General features: G+C 44.7%; 1 protein-coding gene and 1 long non-coding RNA gene across 16 annotated transcripts in view; both read left to right on the forward strand.

The window, feature by feature from the left end:
• Nucleotides 1-21295, forward strand: part of DTNB (dystrobrevin beta) — a 292810-nt gene that overhangs the window by 68611 nt on the left and 202904 nt on the right. For all 14 annotated transcript variants that reach the window (XM_045286980.1, XM_045286982.1, XM_045286984.1 and 11 more), the window contains exon 7: nucleotides 686-852. In XM_045286980.1, the coding sequence (XP_045142915.1) occupies nucleotides 686-852 (167 nt within the window). The remainder of the gene's footprint in view (nucleotides 1-685; nucleotides 853-21295) is intronic.
• Nucleotides 13292-15887, forward strand: LOC123521331. Of its 2 annotated transcripts, none has more exons than XR_006679789.1 (3): nucleotides 13292-13332; nucleotides 14798-14936; nucleotides 15719-15887. It is a non-coding gene; the product is annotated as an uncharacterized LOC123521331 (long non-coding RNA). The 2 variants fall into 2 exon arrangements; XR_006679788.1 differs by having other exon boundaries at nucleotides 13319-13383.

A 21295-nucleotide genomic window follows, 5' to 3' on the forward strand; every position in this document is an offset into this window, starting at 1 on the left:
CCTTGCTCCAAATCACTCTCCCTTTTTTGGTCCAGGATGCTGTACATTTCTTCATGGTCTTACTTAGGTAGAGCTGTGACTGAAAACTAATACTTAAATATATTTGACCTTCTTTATTCAACCAATTACCATTTATGTCCAGATATGTAGTTATATTTAATTCAGCAAACATTTTCAGGCACCAGCCCAATGTACTTTGTAAAATACTATTTACAAGGCAGCCCTGGCTCTCAGGATTTTACAAGTTAGTGAAGGAAACAGATATATATGTATACACACATGTATGTATGTGTACACACACACACACACACACACACAACCACCAAAAACCAACAATTGTCTGGACAGGCAGTTTTGGAGTGGAGGCTTCTCTCTCCTCCTTCCTTCTATGCTCATCGACACTTTAAGAAACACGTGTTTCATCAAGGAAGAAGTCGGTTGTTTCCAAAGATAGATTGGAAGCTAGTACTCTAAGTGGAAAGGTTTTGTTTCGTCTCCTGTATGAATAAGTCTTGTGTGGTTCTAGGAGGCTGGTGGCTTTGCCTAGTTAGCAGTTGAGAGTCTTTGGTTCCAATGTTGCTGTTGCCCTTGCCTTTTACATGAGATTTGGATTTTCTCTGTATTGACTGGATTCTCTGAATTTTCTTTCTCTGCTCCCCTTCTCGTGCTCCCTCGCGTCTGCCAGTCTTCCATCCTGTGGAGTGTTCCTACTGCCGGTGTGAGAGCATGATGGGCTTCCGGTACCGATGCCAGCAGTGCCACAACTACCAGCTCTGCCAAAACTGCTTTTGGCGCGGCCATGCCGGTGGCCCTCACAGCAACCAACACCAGATGAAGGAGCATTCCTCTTGGGTAACTCTTTTGTGTCTCTGTCCGTGTCCCCGACTGTCAGTCTGGGTCAGTTTACTGATCGACTCCTACCTAATAAGGATCTGGGATACTGCAATCGCAATGCTAGCATTTATGCCGGTCTTCCAAAGAACATCATGCAGCATCACTTGATTTTGAAGGTAGACTTTAAAATCCCAATTCCAAAGAGATACTTAATTACATTTGAAGTTGTTCATTTCTTCAGTAAAATTATATGCTGCCATGTTCCCAGTCCAAAGTAAAAAGTTTCTTTTTTTGCAAGGAATTTACTCTCATGGCTTTAGACTTTAGCTGTTGAAAGAACACTGCTTAAAATAAAGGAGCCAAATCTTGGCCTCTAAAGTTGCGGGAAATACTGCATTTTGCAGCTATTGCCAAATTGGGATGCATCCTGACCTTCAAAACTAATTTTTAAATCATAGAATTTAAAGGGGGTTGATGTCCGATTTTTTTTCCTGTGGCTGGCTAGCATCATATTTCTTTCCCTCACATCAGTTTATTTCCAGAGTGTTTAAAATGCCATACTTTTCTTTCTATCAAATGTTGTTAAGCAGCCTTTGTTTTAAACCTTTCCCTTAGTTTTGGTTGTTTGGGTAAGATGTATCACTCTTGATCTAGGTTCTTAAGCCTAGATTCCCCTCCTGGATTTCAAGTATTATAAAATGTCACTAACCAGGTTCCCCACCCCCACCCTGGTCTTTAAACACAACCAAGCTCAAAATAAGCAAACTTCAACTCAAGTGTACTCTAGATTGCATAGGTAGGTGCCTGACAAGGCATTTTAAAAATTGAGTAGGTGTTCAGTTACAATTATTCACAAAATTGGGTCACACAATATCCCTTCCTGAATCTGGTGTTGTGAATGTCAGTGTTTGTTTATTGAGGAGTCGTTATTATAAATTTTCATTTTAAAATTCAGATGGAGAGAGAGGGAGCAGCTTGTTTTTTTATTTTTATTGAACAGAGCTAATTGTTTTGTAGACTTTTTCAATTTGTTGCATTCCCTTTCCTTAAAGAACAATTACTGCACTGAATTGATTTACTGTTTATTCCTCTGTTTCTGGTTTAGAGTCTTAACACTCTAGATGTGAGGTCATTTTTGGCTTTCTTACTTTCATAATGTTTGGATTAACTGGTGCAGTTTTTCCTGAATATTCTGTCTAGATCATAGGTTCCCAATTAAACTTTTTTTGCACCCCTGCCCGTCATCCAGGATAAAGTGTAGGTATCTGCTTTTGCAACCCCTCCTGTATTGTTCCAATGCCCTCCAGGGGGGCGGTATCACCCACTTTGGGAAACACTGATCTGTGGGTAGAGATATAAGGAATTTTTTCACCTTAATCTGAACCAGCTCCCTTAGCTAATCCATAAAACATTTTAAACTAGGGCTGTCATTTATATAAGTAATTGACTGATGGTTGAATCCTGCTTTGTGGTTTACGAAGCAGTTTTTCATAAATGCTTTTGGAATTTTGTCAGAGAATTACATAAATCACAAGTGAATTCTTATATTCTTATTTGAACTGAGCAAAACTTTTATGCTAAAGATTTTGCCCCTAATTGTTATTTTTATTTCAGCTTGGTTACTTCCTTGCTCTTTTCCTTAGTTGTTCATTTTTGGAGTATATCCCTGCCTAACCCGTGTGCGCTGTGACTCCATAAGGATCCAGTACAGGGGCGTCTGAGACCGCAGACCTTTATGGGAGCATGCAGCCCATCTTCCAGAGTGGCTGGTGGGTCTGAGAAAGTTGGAGATGAGCTTTTGACCTTTGCTAGAGGATGCGTAATCAGTTATAATAGTACTTTCTAGAAGGTGTAGCCATTGTCTTTGCTGTTTGAGTGAATGTTCTATATGTGCACAAGAGATGAGTTTACTTTGTGTTTAACCAACTTGTAGGTGGATTTACATTGTGCATTTGTATGATGTTTGGTGCCTAGAAGTATATTTTTATTTTCCCAAGAGTTTTCATGTAATCTTTTGTCTAGGTAATATAATTCACTATTTATAAGTCCCCGATCCATTTACCAGATATACTCATGTGTAAGCTGTTTTTCAACACATTTTTAATGCATTTTTTTGTGATAAAATTAGGGGCCTCGGCTGATATTTGGGTCAGCTGATACTTGAGTTTATACAGTAGTTTGCCTTTATTGCAAAAAACCCCACCATATCTGTGATTCATCTTGCGCATACATCTGCTCATGCATTCAGAAGATTATTTTTTACCTGCTATGTGCGAGGGTGTGCTCTAGGGACTTAGGGTACATCCGTGAACAAGACAGACAAAAACGCTAGCACTACAGAGTTTAATTTCTTTAGTTATGTTATACCGGGTTATGTAGCAAAACAATCCATTGACACTAATATATATGTAAGAGGATACTATATCAAGAGATAATTATATATCAAGAAGGCATCCCAGCTCAGTCCAACTTAAGTCCCTAAATCCAACACTACTCCATAAGGCCCTCTTCAGACTCACATAGCCATCTATAATGACACAGAAAGGTCATTTGGAATTCGGGCATGAACCTCACAGGCCAATGGGTACATAGTCGAGTGGCTCCAAGGTCGGTGGAAACATGGTGGGGGTCCCCGCAGGTCTCAGCCTCACTGGCATAGTCCGAGCCAACAGGAAGCCAGAGAGGTGGGGGATGGGGTCTTAGTTCCCCTGGCTGTAAGAAGGCTGCACTCTCAAGGAGGTACCATCAGGTTGAGACCTGATTGACAGGTTGGATCTCACACCGTAGACTTTAATATATCTTCAAGTTGACATAGAATTATCTACCACATTAGCTTTATTGGCATATAATTCACATATCACACAATGGAATTATTCAGTCATTTTAAGAGGTATGAAATCATTGGAACTCGTATACGTTGTTGGGACCCTTGTAAATATGGACAATCATTGTGGAAAGGGATCCAGCACTTGTGAAAACAACTGGGGTTTAGTCCTAGTAGGATTTTACACTATGAGAGTTTCCTCCTCTTGCTGGACACACACCTGGACTCCGTTTCTTGGCCCTCTTGTGCATAAGAGAGGCCCTGTGGTTTACTCTGTCAGCAGATTGTGGGCAGCATCATCCATGTCTCCCCAGAACAAAACAGCCCCATCTCTGCTCCCTCTGCTCCCACTTGGGCCCAGCAGAGGGCAAAGCCATATAATGAAAGACACCTGCGTCATGGAATGCTAGGTGGAGAAGATCATTCCACCCACCCACTTGACTGTATTGGGTGCAAGACAGACAGCTTTGTGTGAAGCCACTGAGGTTTTAGGGCTTTGGGTGTCGCAGCTGGTGGTGGAAGCGGAACTCTGTCATAGCAGTTATTTGGCACACTGATGAGGAAGCTGGCGCTGGAAGTGGGCAAGACACAAACCCATGCTGAGTGATCACCAGTTTTGGAGAATGTGCCATCTGTGATAACCTGGATACTTCATGCCAACTCAGGTCAAGCGTTGAAAAGATCAGAGTGTGTGTGTCCATGTGTGCTGACCAGTGTCAGTAAGCTGTGATGACATACATGTTTACAAAAGAAAGGGAGTAAAGAGGGCTCACTTATATGGGGTAGCGAAAGAAAAATAATAAATTGCTTCTAGGCCCTAGAGACTAAGAGATAGGAATTGAAAACCGCTTTTGAGCAACAAAAGCCTTGTGGATTTTTTCGTGGACATGGTGACTCATCCGGTGGTGGAGATGAGAGGTCAGGCACAGCCCCTTTACCTACTGCACAGAGTGGCTCTTGTTCATGGCTGCCCACCACCTTGCCCCCACCTGCAGAGCTGCTGATTCCATCGGTCTGCTGGACAGGGAGACTTAGAAGAAATTCCTTAATAATTCTGTTGTGCAGCCCCACTTGAACATCACAGACCTGTTGCTTCATATGGCCACCAGGTGGCTGCTAATCGTTTATGGAGAGTGGGGAGGAAGAAAATAAATTAAAAGGCCTTGAGACTTCTGTCTCGGAAAGAATTTTGTTGGTGTGATTACTGGCACATGGAACTGACTGAAAACAAACAGATCAAAGGCATCCTGCATTTTTTAGGGCTTTTACTGTCAAGGAAACCGTGAGCCTGCACTGACTGAGCCTTTGACCATTTGAGCTGTGAAACCACATTTTGAAAGCTAGAGCTTGACCAGGCCAGAAGTGGGTTGAGAAGGCTGGGAGGCCTCTCTGGAGACCCTGCTCTCTAGCACCCCCACCGGGCCAGAAGGAAATGGGACAAGGAAGAACCCCCTGCTGCTGTTCCACTCCTGTATCCTGGGAGGAAGAGTGGTGGGAGCTCTTGGCATACAGTTGATAGTTAAGGCTGTGCCATCACTTAGTGAGTATGTGAAGGTAAGGAAGAAGATTAGTAACTGGCCCTTGGCATTCTCCATCATTAAGTGATCTGGAGGCGGAGAAAGAGCCTGCATCCAGGGAAGCAAGAACTAGGAGAACATGCGTGGTGCTGTGGACCAAGTGAAGAAAGTGTTCCTAGGAAGAAGGAGCGATCACCCGTGTCACGTGCTGCGGGAGTCGAGTAGGGAGACTAACCATGTGTTGCTGTTAGGTGCCGTCAACCCGGTGCTGACTCATAGCGGCTCTCACTGCAACAGACCAAACACTGCCCGGCCCTGAGCCATCCTCACAGTTGTGCTTGAGCCCGGAGGTGCAGTGTGGACACACATGCACTCAAGTCTTGAAGATATTCCTAATGAACAAGAAGGCACATCCAGAGTGCCACAAACACATATTTCTTACATCTTTGGGTTTGGTATAACATTTAAAAGTGCTTCTCTGTAGGCATGGCCTTTGGAAGATGGCCACCACAGGCTTGCAGATATCCCATTTAATACCAAAGGTTTTAAAATCTTTCTGTGGAGAAAAGGAAAAAAACAACAAAACAACTTAAAAAAGCAAACCACTTTACTGCTCAAGTGAGAAAATCAGAAACTTTGGGAAAGGCCCCTCCGAAAAAGTTTATTTTCTTGTTGGTGTTTGAAAATTCCCTTTAGCCGCTATCACTCTGTGTCATGTATCCCAGACTCAGAACAAAAGAACACCTCTCTCTTTCTTTCTCTCTAGCTCTGCTCCCTCTCTCCCTCTCTCTGATGGGAAAGAGAAACAATATTCTTAAATAGGTCGAGCTTGAAACCCCATGGGCCAGGTGCATGATTTTCAGAGCACTGTAGAGAGAGGTGTTAGCAAAACTTGCCCGCTGTTCTAAGTACAGTTAATGCTTTTGCTTGCCCCCTCCCCCATTAGACAGTCTTGGTGATATACTTATTTTGGTGGTATCAGCTAAGTCCTTATAAATAAAATTTTAAATAGATACTAAAGATGGTGATGCGCTCAACAGTCAGCACAAGGATTCTCGTCTAAGTGGTTACTTCAACCACAGACAGGATCATGTTTTTCTACTGAATTACACTTTTTAGAAAGAGCAGTTTAGTGAAACAATGAAGCGTAATATTTGCTGGGATTTTTATTACCACATTTAAGTTTTTCAGATTTGGAGGAAGATTGGGAAAAAAATATTTTAAAAACATTTCATTAGGGGCTCATACAACTCTTATCACAATCCATACATACATTAATTGTGTAGAGCACATTTGTACATTCATTGCCCTCATCATTCTCAAAACATTTGCTCTCCACTTAGGCCCCTGGAATCAACTCCTCATTTTTTTCCCCTTCCTCCCCGCTCCCCCCTTCCTCATGAGCCCTTGATAATTTATAAATTATTATTTTGTCATATCGTAGACTGTCCGACGTCTCCATTCACCCACTTCTCTGTTGTCCATCTAGAAAAAAATACTTTGTATGTAATTTTTTTCTTTTGATCCCTGTTAAAATTGTTTTGTTAATGACAATATACACGGCAAATCATGCACCGATTCAACATTGTCTGCATGTATAATTCAGTGACACTAATGACATCCTTCCAGCTGGGCAGCTATTTTCACCATCCTTTTTGGAGTTATTCCTCCTGTTAATGTTAATCCATTGCCCCCCTTTGTCTTTTGAGTTGCTGTTGTCAATTTGATCCCATATAGATAGTTCTTAAGAGAGTCTAATGCACAAGGCAGACATTTTTTAAAAATGAATGTTGACGGGCAATTCATAGTTAAATGATTGCTTGGTTTTACAAAGACTTCAAAGGGTGCTTTGGGTTTAATGTTTAAATATTATCTCTGAGCAGTAATTTCAGAGATTCATCTAGTCTCCAGAGTTCTGAAAAGTCTGGAAGCCATGGGAATTTGAAATTTGGTTCCGTATGTTTTCCTATTTGGTCTGGATTTTTCTATTCTTTTCTCAGAACGTTCAGTAATGGTAGCCAGGCATTGCCCAGTCCGTCTGGGCTTGTGGTAAAGCTATTAAAATGAGTTTCATCTCCAACCTTCATTTACCTTGGTCTGAGTTTGAAACTTTTCCAGTTTTTAGAGTCCTATACATGCACACACGCACACACACTCGCACTCACTCAGTCTCTCTCACGAACTCAGGCCTATTCCCATCCTACATTTATACTTCTTACTTTGGCCTTGACTTTGTTGTTGTTGTCAGCTGTTTGGCCCATTCTGAATACTCATGTAGGGTAGAGTGGAACTCTCCCAGAACATTCCTGTAACTTTATGGGGGCGGATGGCCAGGCCTTGTTTTCCCACAGAGTGGCTGGTGGGTTTAAACTCCGACCTCTGAGTGAGGGGCCCAGCTTAATGAGGGAGCCTCCAGGGCTCCTTGAGCTTCACCTTGCCAAGTCTCATATCTGACTGATTCCCGCTTGCTTGCTTGGTCCACGACAGCGGTTGTGTGTGTGTGTGTGTGTGTGTGTGCGCGCATACAAAGCACATTTGTACCACACGCACAGTTCTTAGTAGAGGGAGGGCTTACGGTGGAGGTGGTTGTTTATGTAACTGGTTGGTGTTAATAAAAAGCGCATCTCTCTTCCCAGCAGGGGGCAGTCTCCATCACCAAACAGTCACTTGGCCTGTTTTTCACAAAATCTGCTAGGAATGATGAAATATTTTGAATTTGTTTAGTAATTCCTGTTAATATTATTGCTTTTAAAAAACAAAACAAAACAAATTTTGATGGGTCCTTCCTAGATGCCCAGTGTAGTTGTTTGGGAACTGTCATCAGCAAAATGAAACCATCTAGTCTAAGGAGCCAATGTGAATTCCGGGCTGCGGAGAGAAAACAATGCTGATGGATCTTTGTCAGAGCAGGATTTAATTCTCATGTGACTTGATTGCCCTTTCTTCCCTCTTTCGGATTCTGAGAGAATTTAGTGGTGCTCAGTGAGATAAACAGTCTTTTCTTGGTCATGATCCTACCCACGTCCAGGCACACATCATCACTGAACAGCTACTTAGTGTACAATACTAGGCAAGAGGATTCTATTTTAAAAAGCAGAAAACACGCTGCCCACTTAAATAAGCATGTGACAGCAGGAGAAACGAGCAGCAAAAATCCACAAAGGAAAAATTTCCAGAAAGAAACTAGCAACAAAACTCTACAAAATGTAGTTCTTCCACCTAATGCATTGCCCTTTTCAAAGATACCACGGAGGCTGTGGCCACCTCTGTTTACGTCCTCAGTGTCACAAGTGGAAGTTGTCTAGTGTCTCTGGCTTTATCCCAGCATTCCCATCAGGTTCTCTTCTTCCTGACCCGTCCACATGGAGGCCCCTCGAGAAGTGCTGCCCCTTAATCAGTGTGCTGCCCTAAGTATAGGTTGCTTCTATCAGCATTTCTTCCAGCCCCTGCCGTAATGATAAGGCACCCCGGCGGCACAGTGGTTACAGGTTGGGCTGTGATCCACACGATCAGCAGTTCACCACCGCCAGGTGTTCTGCAGGAGAAAGGCAGGGCTTCCTACTCCCGTCAACAGAGACAGTCTGGGAAACTCCTGTAGAGTCGCTATGAATTGACCTTGGCTCGGTGACAGTGAGTTACAGTTTTACGTTGTTGTTGTTTCTTGGCTTGCCTTCATGGAAATGTGGTGACTCTCTAAGAGCGTGAACGTCCCCATGCAGCTTTTTCAGGGGGCACCTCTTTATTGTCTCACATCCTCGGGTGCATGTAGGGCAGGGAGGGGGAATGTGAGGCCCATGGGCCACCATCAGGACCAGCTGATCTCACAGGCCTCACCAAAGAGAAGCTGCCCCAGCCATCACATGAGGGTGAGTTTGACCACGATGGCCCTCGAATGATTTTATACATATCCAAATGCCCCTAGGCAGAAAGAGGGTTGCCCACCCCATGGTTTAGGGGTTGGGAGGTGAAATCCCTCTTAGAAGGGCCACGTAATTTATCATGTGGAGAACCCACTGGAGAAGGAAAGTAGGTTACTCATTATCTTGGGTCGACCAGGATTTATGTTCATGGTTAATAAATTACCATGACTTCAGTGCCTTAAAACAAACACCACAAATGTGTCTCCATTTCTGTAGGCCACATGTCCAGGCATCCCGTGCCTGGAGCCCTCTGTCTCAGGTTCATCCGTGGTGGTCACTTCTGCTCTTCCTTGCCATGAGACCCCCAGGGGTGGTTCACAAGCCAGCAGGGGATTTCTCCCTGCATGTCTCTCTGTCTCGCTTTTCTGCCACTAGCCAGGTGAAAAATAAATCTGCTTTTAAAAGGGTTCCTTGGATGAGGCCAGGCCCAGCCAGGATAAATCTCCCTTTGCCATCAAACGTCCCATACTCAAAGGTACCATCTGAATAGGTTAGCTCAGCATGTTCACAGACTCCATCTACACCCAAAGGGAAGGCAGAGATTATTCCAGGACATAGGGCACTCGTGTCCTCCTAGAGCTTTGTCCCTCCAAGTCCCCCTTGCTATTTGTCTCTGTGCTCTCTGCCTGGCCACTGTTAGATCATTATACAGTAGAACCCTGGACCTCGACTCTAATCTGTTCTGGAAGGAGCGTGGAGATGCAATGCAGTCGAGTTCCGAATCAATGTTTCCCATAAGAAATAACTGAAAACTGTTATTAATCTGTTCTCAACCACCAAGATTTCACCCTAACCTTGCCTTTTTATACAAAACATTCCACAGAAATTTCAAAGTAAATAAGTTCAGAGTTAAATAATATAATTTAAATAAGAAACACATTTAAAAAGTTTTTTAAGAACTACAATATGGATACCTTGAGACGGATGAGGGTTTGGATCTGTGGACACGGGTGTGGAGAGGAGGGATGGAGAGAGAGTCAGTGTTTGGAAGGGGAATCCCCTTCCATCAAATCAACTGGTAGCTGCTTTTCAGGAGTTTTATTCCTCCCTTGCCTTTTACCACTAGGACCTAGCTGGCTTTCTCTTAAAAAAAAAAATCTGACTAATGTGGTCTGCTGTTGGCATTTCCGTAACTGTTTTCTAAAAGGGTTTACTAAATTATCATCAACAATATCAATAACAGAGTTAACCAGTTCCTTCCGATGAGATTCTTTTCAAAAAACTCTTTCTTAGAACCACTTTTTAAAATCTAAAAACTGTACAAAAAGCCACAAAAACTAAGAAAATTGTAGCCAAAACGCTTAGAATACAGCTGCAAAAGGTCTAAATAACTGGTACTAACAAAGCTAACTAACGCTGAGTGACCGCAACACTAACTGCTTTTGTTTTAAAAAATCACGTTCACCGGTTGGATTCCGATGTTTAGTTTGAACTCTGAGGCAAACTTTCCTTGACATTTTACGTTGAAATCTGCTTATGTTGAGGACTGATGTGGTCCGGGGTTCTGCTGTATCCTGAATGGCTTGGCTTTAAAAAAAAAAAAAAAAAAGCAATGCTTTGGGATTTAGCCATTTTAGCACCGAGGTCCTCGTGCCTTTTCACGGTTGTCATCACCTCACCTGTCTCTCTGGTTATGCCCCCTCACTCACCTCTGGTCACAGCCCTCTGGGGTGATTCCCTACCCTTTGTATAGGAGCCCCGTCACACCCTGATGTCAAAGCTCCTGCACTTGCTTAGCTCTGAGGATCTCCTCCTCCGCAGGACCTCAGCCACCCTGCTCCTGCGGTTCCACGTTGAGCCTTCTCCCCCTGGTACTGCTCCCCTTCCACTCCCACTGATGCAGAGTCCTGATTCCGATGACATACAACGTTCCATAATTGAAGGAGCGATCTGCACATGTTAGCTCATCATGTTCACAGACTCCATCTACGCTCAAAGGGAAGGAGATGATCCAGGATGTGGGTCACTAGTGTCCTCTTAGAATTTTGTCCCTCCCGGTCACCCTTGTAATTTGTCTCTGTGCTCTCTGCCCGGCCACTACCATGCCAGTTGGTTTGTTCAGCTGCTCTCACAAAGATCATCTTTGATCCACAACCCCTTTCTTCTCTCGACTTCTTATCCCTCGGACATATGGCCCTTCAATCCTCACCATAAACTCCATTTCCCTGCCATTCCTATTCATCTGTCAGCCAGAACCACCCACTAGTCTATTTGCTTCTGGAGAGAGTTATACGGTGGAGCAGATGGATAGAAAAGATCAATGGAATGTCCAGAAACAGACCTTCCATTTCTTGTCACTTGATATTCAAGGGTGGGACCAAACCAGTTTATTTCTTTTCTTAAAGAATAATCTCATCCACAAGTGGTTCTGGAAAAAGTGGAGATCCATTTCCAGAAAAATAAAACAGGATCCAGATCTCTCACCTTATACAAAGATGATTTCAAGGTGGGTTACAGATTTAAATGTAAAAATTAAAACTATAAAGATCATCAAAAAAATAAATGAGGACAAATTTGGACTTGATACTCAAACCAAAAAAACCCCACTCCCATCAGGTGGTTTTTGATCCACAGTAACACTCTATAGGGTTTTGGAGGCTATAAATCTTTATAGGAGCAAATAGCCTTGACTTTCTCCAGTGGAGCAGCTGGTGGGTTTGAACTACCAGCTTTGCTCCAGCACTGATGGCAGTGTCCCCATGGCTCCTTGGCCCTAGTAGATAATACAAATCTACTATTCAACAGAACCGAAAAGGCAAACAGAACAGAAGGAAAACTAGACTACTGTGCCCTCCTACAAAAGTAAGCATTTTTAGGAATCAAGATTTACCCCAAAGAGTGAACAAGAGATTGGTTGGGGGGGGAGGTCATTAAAAAAAAATTTTTTTTTTTTTGTAATGACATACGGGAGGGAACAAATCTCTAAAATTTGTAGACAATCGTCAGTACCTAACAACCAAAAGACAAAAGTCCAATTAAAAACCGAGTAGAAGAATGAGCAGACACTTCACCAAAGACACTCAGGTGGCCAAAAATAATCACTCACCATCATTAACCATTCTCCAAATCAAACTCACGGCCAACAAGTGATTCTGACTCATAACAACCTCATACAACAGAGCCGAACTGCCCCTGTGGGCATCCAAGTGTTTAAATCTTTATGGGGGCAGGCAGCTGAACCTCTCTCTTGTGGAGCAACTGGTGGGTTTGAATCACTACTTAGTGGCTCAGTACATAGCCCACTGGGCCACTAGGGATGAGACATGCAAATCAAATGCAATAAGGAGATATCATCTCACCTTGGCATAAATAGGAAAGTTTTAGTTTTTGTTTCTAAAGGAAAACGACAAATGCTCGCTAGAGTGTGAAGAGACTGGAACCTCCATCCACCCCTAGTGGGACAACAGTGGCCCAACCCAAGTGGAAAATGCTATGGCACTTCCTTTAAAATACCACCTAGTCCAGCAATCCTCCTATTGGGTATCCATCAAAAGTAAGAGCTATGACAGAAATAGGGTTATGCACACTAATGTTCACCATGGTCCTATTCACAGTAGCACAGGAAGGGCAACAACTTCAGTGTCCATCAGCCGAGTGAATAGATGACCATTTATATACAACGTTGTCCGGTACCATGGAGTTGGTTCTGACTCATTGCAACCCTATGTGCAAACGTAAGGAAACACTGCCCAGTCCTGTGCCCTCCTCACAATCGCTGCCCATCGTCATTATAGCTCCTGTGTCAGTCCGTCTTATCATGAGTCTTTCCCCTTTTGGCCTGCCCCTCCCTCTACGTGGCCGAGCGTGATGTCCTTTGCCAAGGACTGCTCTCTCCTACTAACAGGAAAGAATGTGAGATGAAGTCACACCGTTCTGGCCTCTAGCGAGCATCCTGGCTGTCCTTCCAGGACAGATTTGTTTGTTTCTACCTTAAAGTATAATGAATCTGTGTGACGCCTCATACAGAGACAGAACCAGGGTACATTGTGCCAAGTGAAATTAATCACAGCAAGGCAAATAATTACATGAAAGCACTGCTGTAGAAAGCTGAGAAAAAGATTTCTACCCAGAAATAATGGTTCTCTGAAGAGAACCAGGGATGAGAGGAAGGGAGGGTAAATCGCTAACCAGAGGGTAGATACATATTAACCTCAGTGAAGGGAAAGGCAAAGCACAGCATGGGGGAGGTCAGCGTCAGAAGCTCAAGGCCAAGAGGAACTCTGGGAAGAGTGTAGAGGTAAATACTGTTAGGGATCCCACCCTGCACTGACTGGACTAGCCATCACCGGTGAGTGAGTCTATGCTGATAGACGTTCCTGCCCAACAGGAGTGGAAAGGTGAACGGGACTACACCCACAGATAAAAGGGACTTCCAACAGTTTATGGGAGAGTGGAATGGAAAGATCATGGAATTTTCCATGCATTTGTTAAAGCCCCCTCACATGACGTACTTATATGAAACGTCCCCAAATAGCTAAATCCACAGAGACAGACAGACCAGTGGTTGCTAGAGATTGTGGGGAGGGAGGAACAGGAATTGACTGCTCATGGGTTCAGGGTATTTGGGGGAGGTGATGAAAACGCCCTAGTGATGGCATGCTTTTGCAAGTGACTATATTAAAACTCAGTAAGTCATACGCTTTACAAGAGTGAATTTAATGGTATGTGAATTACCTCTCAGTGAAATTGTTATTAAAGAATACAATTAGCTGGTCAGGGAAAGGTTTTTGAAGACTAACACTTACGCTGAGATGGGAATGACTCATTTGAGATTGGTGGTCATGAATTCAAAGTCAGACCAGCCGACGCTGTTGTGTATTTTGGGCCTGTCATTAAATGCGTGGGCACAGAGTGGCTGGAGTTGGAGTTTTGCCAGAAGAGTAAGAATAGAACCAAGGAAGAGAGTGGACAAGGGGAGTTGGACAGTGTGCAAAGGACTGAGTATTGTCATGGGTGGTGGACTCTATGTCCATTATTAATTCCAGAGGGCATGACGGAGCTGACGGACACTGCAAAGCTGGCAGGTCCCTTGTGGTATAGGTCTCACAGGGATTGTAGAAATGTTGGGGGAATAAAAGGTGTGAGTTAGCAAGAAGTTGGGATGAGCCAGGGTTGCTTAAAATTGAGATTTCAGATGCTGCACAGTAATTGCTATGGGTTGGAAATGGCTCAGCGGCCGTGAGTTTGGTTCGGAATTAGTTCAGTAAGATCCTCCGGGATATGACTGAAAATGGTCAGAGCGGGAGCGAGGTTGTTGAAGTAGAGGGAGGCACTCAAGAAGAAGCAATCAAAGAAGACTTGTGTACCGGTTTTGCAAAGCTTTGTAACAAACTGCCTTAAACTTGGTGGCCCAAAACAACAGAAATTTATTCTCTCACAGTTCTGGAGGCCGGAATTTTAAATGAAAGGTGTTGGCAGGACCAAGCTCCTTCTGAAGACTCTACAGGAAAATACTGACTTTGCTTCTTCCACTTTCTGGTGGTGGCTGCCGGCATTCGTTGACTTGTGGCTATATCACTCCTAGCTCTCTCTGCAATGCTGTATTGTCTCCTGTCTTTTCTCCGTGTTTAGTTGTTTACAAGGACATTGTTTATGATATTTAGGACCCATTGGAATAATCCAGGAAAAGATTATCCTCTCAAGAACCTTGACTTCGTCACATATTTACTCTTTCTGTGTATCTATTTCATTTGTATGTTCAGGGTTTGCCACCCTACGTAATACGCACAGGTTCTGATGATTGGTATGTGGGCACATCTTTTGAGGGGGGTTGTCCCTCAACCCAGGAGAACCATTGGAAAGATGAGCAACATGGATGTTGAAACCAATAAGAATTATGACGTAAGTACTGTTGGAATTAGTCAGTGGGCTATGAGCTAAAACGTTCAAGGTTCAGAACTCGGGTTTTAAGGCAAAGAGTAAAGGAAGACAGAATAAAGGATCTGAGAAGGGTGGTGGAGCCCTAGGGCTCTCTCCTATCTGGATACCCGTGGGAAAGGAAGTAGCTGCCTCTAGAAATGGCTACAAAGCAAGCAGCGGCCCCAGGGAAGGCCACAGGAAAGGGGAGGCAGTAATCGGAGAGGAGGGCTGGCAGGTAGGGAATTTGTTGTTGGTGGGCTGTGAAGACAAGTAGAGAGGTTTTGCTGGGTTGGGAATTAGTCGGAGATGGGGTCTTGTGCAAGAAGTTGTATTGAGCCTTATGGGTGTGGGGCTCCAACTGGGATTCTTGGATTTCTTAGGAAACACGCATAGCCTGGGATAAAGGTTGGGCTGGAATTAGCCTCCGAGAGCCAGTCTTCAAGGCAAACATGGTGGTGGGCTGGGAGGGTTCTTTGGGAGAGTGTTGCTAGGATTCTGCAGAGTTCTGGGTTCCTCTGTTATGGTGGGGTGGAGGCCTGGGGAGGAGGGCCTGAAAGGCTCCTCACTTAGCGGCCCTAGAACTCACCTGACTGCCTCACTGGCCAGGTGCCTCCCTCTGGAATTCTGAACTCTCTGAAGCCATCTGAGGGGTAGAAGGGATAGGCTAGAGGTATTCTGACAGCATCTATAAGCACTTTCAGTAGGTTGTTTGTGTTGCTTTTAAACATTGCTCTTTTCTGGAACTGCGCGCTGTTTCATTCTAGTGTGATATTTGGATGCACTATTTATTCTGGAACCCAACAACAGCTGCAGAAGTGTTGAGTGTGGAAGCAGAACATGCGGAACGAACCCAGCTGTTAACTTAAAATGCTTATCAAAGAAAGTATTGGCATGTAGTTTATGAAATAATAAAGTTTTTTTTCCCCCAACTGATTATTAGAGCAAATTCTTGGCATCTCTGTGAGCAAAAAGATGACAGGGAGACTTCCCACGGCAGAGGAGTGTGTGGCATAACCCAAACCGAGCTGCTCCTCAAATGAGCTATTTCCTCCAGCAGTCATCACTTACCCACAGACCTTTCTCCAGCGTTTGATCTACTTTGATTCATACAGGTGGCCACCAGAGCTGAATGGAGAATGCGTATCCAACTGCCATGTGTAGAGAGGATCAGAGGGTTCTGTGTGACCCAGGGACTTGAATTGCTCGTCTGTGTCTGCATTAATTCAAACATAACAAGAGACCCTTACCCGTGCAACTAGTGCTTTCTGAGGCCTGTAAGTACAGATTTAGGATAAAACGGTTTTCCCAAATAAACTTAAGGCATGCTATTCATTACATTTTATCTCCATTTAGTGACTAAAATGGCTATTTAGGAAACATTTATGTATTATTCACTAGTTAAATCTTGATCACCTACAATAAGTCAATGTAAAGACCCAAATCCTCACAGCTGGACCAGTAGGTAGCATCTTGATAAGTGGAGAAAGGGTTGAAGTTGTCAAGGATTATGTCTTCCTTGGATCCATAATCAGTGCTCATGGACGCAGCAGTCAAGAGAGCAAAAGACACATTGCATTAGGTAGATCTGCTGCACAAGACCTCTTCAGAGGATTGAAAAACAGGGCTGTGACTCTGAGGACTAAGGCCCAAGCCATGACATTCTCTCTCTTTTTTTTTTCCCAATCATTTTATTGGGGGTTCCGTCCACTGCGTCAAGCACATTTGTTGGCCATGGCATTTTCAATCGCCTCATTTGCGTGTAGAAGTTGTACATTGAATAAGGAAGACCGAAGAATGGATGCCTTTGAATTGTGGTGCTGGAGAAGAAAGCCGAAAGTACCACAGACTGCTGAAAGGACAAACCAATCTGTCTTGAAAAAGGTGTAACTAGAATGCTCCCTGGAGGCAAGGATGGCGAGACTGTGTCTCACATACTTTGGACAGGTGGTCAGGAGAAACCAGTCCTCGGAGAAGGACATCACACTTGTAAAGCAGAGGGGCAGCAGAAAAGAAGGCCCTCCACGGGGTGGTCGGACCCAATGGCTGCAACACTGGGCTCCGGCATCGGAGCAACTGTCAGGACGGCACAGGACCAGGCAGTGTTTGTTCTGTGTGTACGTTCGCTGTGGCTGGAGCAGATTCTGTGGCACTCAACAACCACAAAAATAAGTCAGCTACAGGTCCTTGGTATTTGTGGGGACATTTACACTGCTTAATACAATGCAAATAGCTTCCTTTTTGCCTCGGCGGGATGCTTCTGACCACTGGATTGCTTCCGGATGCAACGCAGTCTTTTCTCCCTGAGGTCGGTTGGGTCTGAGCAGGCGGAGCCTGTGGACACGGAGAGTCTGCAGCAGCCGCGTTCTCCAGAGTGAGTCTCCGGAGCCGCCCTCCTGCCTCTCGCCGTGCCCTCTCTCTAAACCTGTTCACACTCCCCGGGTTTAGATACTTACCCTCTGCCATGCCGGGCAAGGATAGCTTTCTGTAGTTCTTCATTCCAGCCCAGCCGCCCCGCTAGGTCCAGACTCCTCTGGTCTGTGGACAGACCATCCTGAGATCTCAAGGCTGGTCCACAAGGGCACTACAAAAAGGTCATTGGACAAATTCCACTCGCTCTTATTTTCAGTTTTCCACAAACTATTGGAAGCCCCCTCGTATATGATTCTAGTCGACTTTCAATTTCCTGGAACATCTAGGTAGACAGTTGTATTGGCTGTAGAAAACAATAGCGTCATTATTTTCCAACAGTTATCTCTCATTTTGTTGGGATTATTATTTACCTCTTTGTTTTGACAAGAACTGCCAGAGCCGTGTTTCCTAAAATTTCCTGAAAAGAGTCATCTGGACTGGTTGTTAAATATACAAAACACCAGGCTTCTATCCCTGGGAATTTTAATTTAGCAAGCCTGAGTTAGGGCCAAGGAATCTGCTTTGTTTGTGCCTTTTAAATAAATGCCCCAGAATTTTTGTTTTTAAAAAATCATCAGGCAAGTTTTTGGAAATGCTGTTTCCGAGTGTTGCTAATAGCAGTGACAATAGTCTGTTGTTCCTGACTGTGGCGTCTCATTAACTGCTGGCCCGCTTCCTACCTGACCAGAATTTATGGCAGGCTGTGCCCGAGTGTAGTCATACAGTGGGAAATCTAAGCCAGGCAAAGAGCTTCTCCCCCATATTCAGCCAATAAATATTTCAAGTGTTTGTTCTGGGCAGCCCTGGTGGCGGGCATAATGGGTTATGAATAGGGCTTTGAACCACATCCCCAGCAGTTCCACCGACCTTGGCAGGTTGAGACCACCAGCCATTGCACAGGAGGAAGAGGAGCCTTTCTGCTCCTGTGAAAATGTCCAGTCTTGAAACCCACGGGGGGCAGTGCTGCTCTCTTCTGTAGGCTCACTGGGAGTCAGAATTTACTCGATGGCAGTGAGTTTGGATTTTGGGTGTGTCTGTTATATCCCAAGCCCTGGAAAATGCTGGGATACAAGAAGAGCACATAGCAGTCGACTTCGTTTTCCAACCCTCCTCCTCTCTAATTCCACCCTGACATACCACATGTCTTTCTTTACCTTTAATGCCTTTGAATCTGTGATTTGCTCTTCTCCCCACCCTCTCCCCCTGCCCTCAGGATTTTTTGGGGTGTGTGTGTCTAACCTTAAATAGTATACCGACTCTCATGGATGGAATGCCTGGAAATGTCAGTCTGTTGATAGTGAATGCCCATACATCTTTTACTGGTTTTTCCTGAAAGAAAAACTGGAAGCATGTGCTGCGAGGTCACCTGCAAGCACACTCAACCCCCAAAGGAAGCCAGCTGCCCCTGAGCCACTTTGGACTGATGGACCCAGGCGTGCAGAGTTCAAGTGCGTTCCATAGGGATTCAAGACTGTGACCTATTGAAGTGGATCGCTGGCCCTTTCTCCCCACGCAGCACCTGGTGGGTTCAGACTTCCAGTTAGTAGGGGTGTTAAGTTAGATTGACTAGAGAAAAAAAAATCCAGTGACACTCAACATATGTAGAAGAAAGAGCTTTACATCAAGAAATAATTACATATCAAGAAAGCATCTCAGCACAGTCCAACTCAAGTCTATAAGTCCAATATTAGTCCATAACTCCCTCTTCAGATTCCTGTGGCCACAGGCGATGATGATGCAGAATGCTGGAAGATCACAGGCTGGTGGGTGCAGAGTCATGTGGATCCCAGGTCAGTGCAAATCTGGCAGGGCTCTGGCAGCTCTCAGGGTGTCCTGCAAGCAGGAAGGTGAAGTGGGAGAGAGAAAGGAAGAGGTTCACAGCATCTTCCTTACGACAAGACCATGTCCCAAGGAGATAGCCTCAGACTGTGGCATGACTGACAGGTCTGACTCCACCCTTGGCCAGGAGTGTCTAGCTGACATAAAATCATTTAACTACCACATAGGCAATTTCATGAACCAGGCATTCCTGCCAACACACTAGAGGGAATAAAACTGGTGGTGGCGGGGGTGGGGGACAGACCCGGGGGAACTCTTGGCAGGCCACAAACTGATGGATCCCCAAGGGGAGTGAATGGCACTATTTGCAGAAGGAGGCCTTGGTACAAAACAAGAACAGGCTCGTACTGCTGCAAAATATGGACGCAACACCCAGAGTGCTGTCCTATTTTGGGGTGTTTTTTTTTAACAACATCTCAAACTGGACTCCCATATAGAAAACAATACATCTATTTGAAGATGAGCTCCTGGCCAAAAATTGCCCCTGAAGAAGGCTCATCATCAGCAACCGGAAATCAGCAGAACCGTCTGGGAGAGGATCGGCAAAGACAGTAAGTGGGTATGTAGCAGGCGCTGAGCTTTAGAAAGGAAGCCAAAACCTGTGGAAGCACAGCCTGCATAATGGGGAAGCCCGTCAGGAAGCAAGTGCCCTGTTCCTCACCCTAGCTCACCGCAGAACAGTGCTGAGACTGGACCTGCCGAAGGCCCTGTGGCGCTCCTGCCCGCACAGTGAAACCACCGGGAACGTTTTTTCAAAAATCAAATAGGTAAAATTAGGAATAATTACATTTAAAAAGAGAGAACAGGCTGATAGGAAAAGGGGCTAAATTAGATTTCTAGAAATAAAAAATATTAAGGTTAATCTCAGTAGAGAGGTTAAACAGATAATTATAGATGGCTAAGTGAAAATTAAGGGCTGAAAATAGCTCTGAAAAGAATTAACCAGGATACCGAACACAGAGAAAGAAGATGGAAAATGTGGATACGATGAAGAGATTTGATGGAGAGCACAGAAAGGTCAGCAATTCTGGTGATCCGGTCCAGAGCAAAGAAGAATGGAGAGATTCCCAGAAACGAGTGTTCGCCGCCAGCAGACGATTGCTGAAGGAACGAGGAAGGGGTAGACTTTGGCTGGGGGTGGGGTGGGGGTGGGCAGGGGCAGTTGGAACAAGAAAGAAGAAATGAGATGTAAGAAGAAATCATGCACAGTAGAGTCAGCAAATGTGGGACAATGCAAGTCATGTCAAATGTTGAATAATAGCAATAATGGCTATGATGAGTTGAAAATGAGATGCAACCAAGATATCAAAAACTGTCATGAATATGGGCTCAGGGCATGATTAGAACTAAAGCCTTTCAAGGTACAGTACTGCGTTTTAAGTTGAAGATGCTGATTAAAATTGTGGCAAGTGTTCATGTTGAAATAGAGGCGGCTCCTGATTTATCTGCGGCGCTGACAGGCTTTGAACCGCGGGCCTCTACTGAGGAGTATGGGTCCCCACAGCTGGATGCCTCCGAGCTCAGCTTGATGCACTCAGAGAGGGTGATCTAAAGTAAGAGTGACAGGAAGAGCCTCAGAGGTACGAATCCTGAGCTTTTCCACTAGGCTGGAAGGCTCCCAAGTGTCAGGGCCTGTCAGCATAGCATATACCTTCAACTTATGACGGTGCTGTGCAAGGAATTAGCTTGAGGCTGATTGAAAGGAGAGCAAACTCAGCTCAGAGACGTCTCTGTAGGTTAATATGCCTGCTCCGTGGTTGTTGGGGGGGTGGGGGGGCGGCGGCAGGGGTCGAAGACCTGGTAGAGCAACTCACAGAGCAGTGGCTGCACTCTCTAGCCTCTGCCCCTCGCTCAGCTGGAAGCCCTGTGTCCCTTCCCCTTGACTTAGCCCAGCTTCACCTTCCTGACCCCACACTGGACTAGGGGTCTCTGCGTTTCTATCTGACTCTGTCAGAATGCCTCCCTGTCCTACGCTGTCTCTTCCCACCCTGGATCCATTTTCCCTGAGAGATTTTACCTCCTGAGTTTTGCATCTTAAAATGAGTAAGTGTTTAGAGGCTAGTCGGCAGGCCTAATTAATAGGAGCTTTCTTG

This window comes from Echinops telfairi, unplaced genomic scaffold (genome assembly GCF_000313985.2).
Source record: "Echinops telfairi isolate 266 unplaced genomic scaffold, ASM31398v2 ScPeMD7_9;HRSCAF=40, whole genome shotgun sequence".
Taxonomy (NCBI): Eukaryota; Metazoa; Chordata; class Mammalia; order Afrosoricida; family Tenrecidae; genus Echinops; species Echinops telfairi.